The 7757-nt window shown below is 41.8% G+C and overlaps 1 protein-coding gene across 6 annotated transcripts in view; it reads right to left on the bottom strand.

The window, feature by feature from the left end:
• The window catches only part of UBP1 (upstream binding protein 1), a 79911-nt gene that overhangs the window by 20025 nt on the left and 52129 nt on the right, over positions 1-7757 (bottom strand). For 5 of the 6 annotated variants that reach the window (XR_003094028.1, XM_025204149.1, XM_025204146.1 and 2 more), the window contains 3 exons: positions 5050-5202; positions 4799-4909; positions 4144-4251 (listed from right to left, as the gene is read on the bottom strand). Coding sequence is in view for 5 of the 6 variants with exons in the window: in XM_025204149.1 (XP_025059934.1) it covers positions 4144-4251; positions 4799-4909; positions 5050-5202 (372 nt within the window). In the remaining variant the exon portion in view is untranslated. The remainder of the gene's footprint in view (positions 1-4143; positions 4252-4798; positions 4910-5049; positions 5203-7757) is intronic. The other variant, XM_025204148.1, reaches the window with a different exon arrangement.

The raw sequence follows: 7757 nt of genomic DNA, 5'->3' as shown, positions 1-7757 counted from the left end.
AAGGGGAGGTTAGATGACCATCTTGCGGGGGTCGTTTGGCCCCCAGTACTCTTTCCTGCCATGGCAGGGGGTCGGACTAGATGATCTGCCCAGGTCCCTTCCGACCCTAGAAACTATGAAACTATGAAATTGGGAACACCAGGTGGATCTACCCCATGGATGGACTGGGCACTGCCAATCCAGCCTGCTGAGCCAAAGGATTGAGCACCATTGGTGTAGGAGAAAGATGATGTCTCATCTTTCAACTTTTATTACAAGCAAGCCAATCTATCTATGTGGATAGCCATTTGAAAACAGAGGCCCCCCAAAACATTCTTAAATTTTCAGGAAATGCAGGGCAACAAGTCCTTTGAAGTTATTATATAGTGTTTTTTCTATCCTGCTTCCCAAAATATTTGCATTTACCCTTAATTTGTGAGTCAGGAAAGTTATCTAAAACGTTTAGATTTATCAATCCTGACAGAACTCCACTCCTTATCAAAACTAAAGCAAACTCAAAAAACTGGAGACCTTTCTTAGGATTACCCAAAATAGAGTCCACATCACTGTCAGGCACAAATCTGAATCTTTAGATTTAAAGAGCAGGCCTGCTGTTTGATCAGCAGAATTATTTACAGAACTCCATAAGCATACAAGCCATGTTAAAGAACATATAAAAAACAGAGTTTGTCCCACCTGCCTTTCAAACCAACCTGACCAAATACAATTTGAAATTCTGCACATGCAGTGTTTTTTTAACACATCAGAAAATGAAGAAGTTACCGTCTCTAGAATGTTATATCAGCCATTATTCAACATTTTCTAGCAGATATAAAGTGGCTAAATTTAGGGGTCCATATAAAAAGCTGCAAGTGTTAAAAAAGCAACCACTATAAAGCAAAGCTAGTGTTACCATAACAACTTTAATTTCATTTCCTGACATGAGGCTAGATTCTATTCCATTTACTAGCTGGACAAGTAGACTGTTTAGTACACTGTAGGGGTGTGCAAAGTGAGCCCTATTCAATTTGGATTTGGCCCGAATCAGCTTTAAAAGGCCTTTTCTACATACCATGAGGTAGCAGGGGCGGCTCGTGATCGCTGCGATGCTAGGACACATGGAGTGTCCCACAGAAGTACTTCTGATCCACTTCTGGGTCTGCTGGGGAGCGCACTGGGGGCCACCCCCGCACTCTCCCAGCTGAGCAATCAGCAGCAGGGGGACCCACCCCACCCAGTCCCAAAAGGCACCAGTTGCCAAGCTGGGGGCGGGGGCAAGGGGGGCCTGCACGCTCCCTGGCAGACCCGGAAGTGCTTCTGGTCCATCTCTGGATCTGCTGCCAAGTGCACTGGAGAGCCCCGCCTGCTTTTGTGGGACACTCCACGTGCCCCAGCACTGCAGAAATCACGAGCCCCTGCTACCTAGATGTATGAAGAAAAAACAGCTGTCTCTATGTCCAAATCTTTCCAAATCGATTTGGAGGGTTCTGATTTGATTTGGAGAGACTGAGATTAAACGGTCCTCTGACTCGATTTGGATTCGGCGATTCAGCCTCTGAATTGGAACGAAATGAATCACGGATCGAAGCTTCACACAGCCCTGGACTGCTTCCATACTATCTTGCTCAAGTCCATGAAAAGCAGCTAATGCAAAAGGTGGGTGTGTCCTCCTCCTTGCTGCTTGTACATGACTATCTTTGGAGTAAGATGATATGGCGTTACAAAAGTAGATGCATTAATAGATTTTTCAGGACAAGATGGAAGAGAATCACACTTGGGTGCTTGAGTTAGCTTAGGTACTGACTAGATGGAACATAATTTAGACCTTAGTGTTTAAAGCCCACTCTTCAGTTGCTGTACAGGCAGTCCTCGAGTTACAATGTTTCAAGTTACATTTCACACTTGCAACATTTATAAATTGACACCCTGTTTCAACTTTATGACATCAGTTTCAACTTACAACACTTGATCCAATGCAATGCCACGCTAGCGAACAAGGTCGCTGCGTCGCTCATCTCCCCGGAGAACATCTGTTCAAACTTCCTTGGACACTTTCTTTAAGAAAGCAGACAAGACTCCAGAAAAACCTGCAGCCAAGATTCCAGCCAAGAGCCTTCAAAAAGTCCAGCAAAGTCACCTCAAAGAAGTCCTTCCAAATCAACAGGATTGCTATTTACAATATAAATACATTAATGTAGCTATATTACTCATCTATAATTGATAGAGTACAAAATTCTGGGGTATTTTTGGTGAAAATAGGGTATTGGGCCTTGGTTCAGGAACCAATCCCTCATTTATAACATTGTTTCTTATGAGAAAATTGGTTCTGAGTTACGACGTTTCAACTTAAGACGCAGGTTTCAGGAACTAATTATGTCAGTCCAAGGACTGCCTGTATTTGTATTTTCTATGTTAACTTGTAAGTTTAATGGTAAATAACTCATCATTTATGACCCTTTAATAAGCCCAGGCTACAAAAACTTTAGAAATTTCAGCAGACAAAGATTTTGGCCTGAAGTGTTATATGACCTTCTAGTGGCACAGTGGACTTAAACTACAGGACTAATGTAACAGCGAAAACCTACATTTGAAGTGTCTCAACTGCCAGAGCAACAAGGCCATTACAACTGGGGTTTGGTTTACTTTTGGTTCCCAACACTTTAGCAGGAGGTAAACTGGAGCACTTGTCTCAGGATCATCCCTAGTAAGCAGCAACAGCAAAGCATGCTACAAGATACCTCCTTCCCCAAATAACAGCTTCAGCAAGGATAAGGGGGAAAAAAAGGCGCAGAGATCACAGCCACTCTCAAGTATCCATCCAGACAGGACGGAAAGAAGAGAAGGGAAAGAACGCAAGGTCAAAACATTGAGTCCAGCCAAGTCACCCAAAAGGGTTGACTTCTATTAGAAAGGAAAATATGTTTAGGTGAAGTGACACAAAGAATACTTGTTTTTTTTTCCCCATTTATTTCCCTGTTTACATCTTCTGGTAGAGCTCTTTGCCCGGTAACAGAAGTGTGTCTTGGTGGATGAAATAAGGCAGCTTGAGAAGGGAAGTGAATAGCTTTAAGGAACCAGGAAGCACATGTTACCTGTATTTTACTAAGGACACTTTAGGGAAATACAGACAATCCTGTGCTTACTATGTATGTCATGTTAAAAAGATAAAACCCACCTCACTTTTCATAACACTCGCTTTTTGCTAGTATAAAATACTTACGGTCATTTTAATCAAAAAATATTTCCTCACCCTCAGAATCTTAGCTAATATTTCAAGTACTACATTAAGGAATAATAAAGAGCGAGGAAGAAAATACAACAGGGTACGAGTTATGAAGGAAATAGGCAAAAATGTCCCTGTCAGTGAACTAAAAAACCCCCCAAAACTAAAATAATATTCTTTCATGGACAAACAATAATGTAAACCCAAACTTGCCAACAGGAAGATGTTGTATAATTAATTACCCAAACAAATTAAATTGGTAAGATCTACCTCAGTAATCAACAGATATGAAAGTATTTTTACTGTTTTTTAAGAAATGCCACTTTAAACATTTGAAGGTTAACATTTGATGGAGAAAAGTGTACCTATTTGCTTTATATGTAGACTTAATTAGAAAGTTCACACTAAAAATTAATACTCAACGATATTAAACAAGCCTAATTGTGCTTGCAACGTAAGAACAGGATTCAGATAGAGGAAAAGAAACAGTGCTAGTATCAAGCTCTCTAAAACAAGAGGTTTTGTGAGGTTTTGAAAGTACTGCTATATATGGAAACTGAAAAATACAAGTGGAAATAATAGACAATACATGTTTTAGCTCAATGTTGCTGCTACACTATTCTCATTAGTTACATATATTAAGAGAACAAATAACTATTTCAATAATGGAACTCATCTGTAAAATGAAAGCTCTTGTTTGTTTGGGTTTTTCAAAGTCACACACTCCCTCTGCAACAATTTCTCTCAAGTGTTAGATTTAGGAAGCATTCCTTGCTGAAACACAAACATGGAGTAATTGGTGCAAATAAAAAAAAAATGTGAGTAAAATTAAGCCAAGGCAGTCAAAATAGTTGTTTTTATTTTGTATCACGGAAGTTTCTCCTATATCTAACACTGCACAAGGTATCTTGCACAAGAAAAGGTAAGCAGAAGTCCCTTACACTGCCTCGCTTTGCCAGAGAATCACCGTAGTCTGCTGGCAAAGTCCGCTTGCTGGACTTTTTCTGCTCATGTTCAACTGCATCTTCAATTATAGGCTCAAGCCTCATCTGGACAAACACCAAAGATTTGGATCAATTTCTTTTCATTATACAGTGAGGAAAGATCTAAAAGCCTTTAGAAACTTTTGAAATCTTTAGGGAAAATGTATAGAACTCACTGGTGTTTAAATAAAAAGAAAATGCAAAAACCTAGTGAGGCTATGGCCATAAATGCAATAGTCTATAAAAATACAATTCTGAGGTCAGATGTGACAGGCGTAAATAAATCTGAAACCCCATTTTAGATTTGGCTGAAAAAGTTTTTAGATCTGTACCATGGGCTTGCTTTAACATTCAGCACAATCACATAGTGCTCTACCCAAGTGTGTTTTAATAGTGTGCACTATACATCTGAATGAAGTTGACACTCAAAAGCCAACTACAATTTTTCCTGGACAAGTTTGTCAAATCAAAAGCCAACCTATCCTTGACTCGATATTTTATCCTGAAATTCTCACCCTCCCCTTTTGAGACAATAATTTAGAGACTAGTATTTAAATATATGCTATATCTACAGAACTGTCCTCTGCAAACAGCTGCAATTCCATCTTGTTACCTCTGTGAGGATTGTGGTGTCATATGAAGGTTGATACTTTTCTTTTTCATGTGCAGTTCGCTTCTCCATCTTTTCTCTGTCCGTTTTCTGTTTCCTGTCTGCTCCTTTTGGCTAAAAATGAATACTCATGTGAACAAGAAGCAAATAGAAGACAGCTTTATGACTGATATGTAACCCTACAAGACAACTAATATAAAACACATTTTCTATGCCTGAGAGATTTAGTAAGGACCTCTACTTTCAAACATTACCTTAAAAACTTTGATTTGACAGCTGGCTGAATGCAGATGATCTGTGTATTCTCCATTTTCAGTTTGTTTAAAAGTGTCAACTTGTATCCGAAAAGGAACTCCTTTCTCACCTCCATGTTTACGTGGGGTAAATTCAGTGCTGATGCAATGTACCTAAAAAAACAAACTGAAGCTGTACTGCACTTGCTATACATGTTTCATGATACCTTTGTCACTCCCATTACATACATTTTGCTGCCCATGGATGAATATGCACTCCGAATCCAAGAGCACTTCAAAATTTGGCTCCCCATATTTCCAGAGTGCTTCAAAATGCCAAGGACAGCTGAGCACGCAGACTGCTCACTGGCCTTCTGCCTCACTCTCTTTCCTTCATCTCTCTCAACCTGCCCAGTGGGAGGTGGTGAGTAGAGCACTGTAGGCTGCTGGAGGATTGCTGGCCCATACCGACATTTCACTTCAAAGGTTGTTTGTCATTTATTTAAATGTCTCTGCCATTTCTGAATTGCTTCTTTAGCCACACACATTTGTACCCTTGTTATTTGGAGTACTTTAAAGGCCCCTGGAGCACTCCAAAGAGCACATTTCTCCAGGTCCTCCGATAGGCTGAGCACCAAATTATAGCCTATCCAGGAAGCAAAATCCAAGACAGGACTCCCCTCCATACCAAGCAAACACCTGTGTCTTTGCTATCCTCACAAGCTTGGAAGTCACCAAATCAGGGTATGCTTAGACCTCTGACTTTAAGAGAAGATGTAAAGATACCACCTTAATTAAAGTATCTTTCAAAAATGAAAGAATCATCCTGGGTCCCCACTAACCTAGAATTTTTAATTAAATTCAAGTTCTCATATTGGATCTTACAGTAAGAGTAGGGCTGTATTAATTTTAGGGAAAAATTCAAAACTTTTACCAAACAACAGTATTGCCCAATTACACAACATAGTTAAGAATAACATGACAAGACACTATATCAAAACCTCTAACTGGGGTGATTTAAGGCAGGGATTTTCAAAGGAGGCTAAGGGAATTAGGTGTACCAGTGGTCTTGTAGATCAATTCCCAAGTTCCAGTCTCAAAGCACTGGGTTTATAAAACATGAAAATCCTAGCAGTAAGAAAGCCAATGAAAAATAAAGCATAAGTCAAGACCGGTGACAATGCTGTAAGCCCTTAAAGAATGTTATGAATGCCACCTCTGTGGTGTTTGGACTTTAGTACAATTACACCAAAACTTAAGTGACCATCAGTTATATTTTTTCTCTTCTAATCACTAGATTCATCAAGGTAAGAAACGTAACTTATAAACAAAAAAACCCAAGAAAACAAACAAAAAAGAATGTTTACCACATACTCTTTAGCCTCTTGGAGGCAAAGCCTGAAATGGATGAATAGTGTAATTTCTGACAGCAGAACAATCAACATGGAACAGTAACACTGGCTTAACATTTAGTAAAACATCCAGGCTATCTGAGCTACTAGGCTAAGAAACTTTGTCATCTCCCACTTTCCATTCTCTCTCCATGCTAATTCTGTATTTCAGATGAAGACCTAAAAGAAATGCACATGATCCCTAATTGAATAAATTCAAAAAGTAAATAATTGAAAAATGGTTGTGAACAGGGATCTGGGATTTCCATCTGCCATGGAAAAACACAGATTTTCTTCTTTAAAGGAGAAAAATATGGGAAACTCTGGGTTTCTACTTGCAGGCTGACAGAGTTCCAGCCCACAAGGGGCTGCTTGGGGCTAAGGGGAGCAGGATACAGGGGGGCACCATGTGAATATGCACATGCACATGACAACCAGTCAGTGTGATGGAAACCAGCTCCCTCCAGGTAAGTCTATGGGGGCAGGGAATGCAGGGGGCAGAGGTGACACACAAGGAGATGGGGAGGCACAGGGAATGCGATAGAGGGGTGCGGGAAGCACATACCCCCACCAAAGATTTCTGCACCCACAGCACGGTGTGGGGCTGCAGCCAGACCAGACCAGCCCCAGGCAGCAGCTGCCTCTGTGGCCCAGCAGGTGGGACCCAGAACGGGAGGGAGTGCTGCAATGCCATGGCCACCAAGGTGAGGCACCCCCTGGAGCAGAGGGAGACAATCCCATGCTACTGCTGCACCTCACCTTGGCGGCCATGGAGGTGCGGTGCTTCTTCCTGTGCTGGGTCTTGCCCACTGGCATGCAGAGGCAGCTCCTGCCCAGAGCTGGTCTGGCCAGGCTGCAGCCCTGCGTCCCACTGTGGACACAGAAATCTGGGGGGGCGGGATGTGCCCCCTTACCCCCCTGACACATTGCCTGTACCCCCCCATCATCTGTGCTCCCATGATCCCCCTTCCCCACAAACCTACCTCGTTCCCCACACACCCACCCCCTTCCTCACACACTGGGGGACTCAGGCCTGGGGGCAGGGAATAGCCAGGAGGGCTGGGAAGACTGTGGGTCAGGAGTGAGGGGCACTGTCAGGGCCAGGAGGGCTGTGGCTTAGAACTGAGGGGGATTGGCGTAGGCAAGAGACCGGCATATATGGGCTACTTAGTGCCACAAAGCCGGGGGGGGGTGAAGGAGGCAGGGGGAATTCTGATTTTCCATGATAAAAAAAAAAAAAAAAAAGGTCAAATGCCAAAATGTATAGTTATTTAGAATGTATTTTATTAGAATGATTGAGACACTGGGAGACTTCCAAATTGCAAATAAATCAATAAA

Source organism: Alligator sinensis, unplaced genomic scaffold, assembly GCF_000455745.1.
Source record: "Alligator sinensis unplaced genomic scaffold, ASM45574v1 scaffold1118_1, whole genome shotgun sequence".
NCBI lineage: Eukaryota > Metazoa > Chordata > Crocodylia > Alligatoridae > Alligator > Alligator sinensis.
This window is presented reverse-complemented; position numbering and strand designations above follow the sequence as displayed.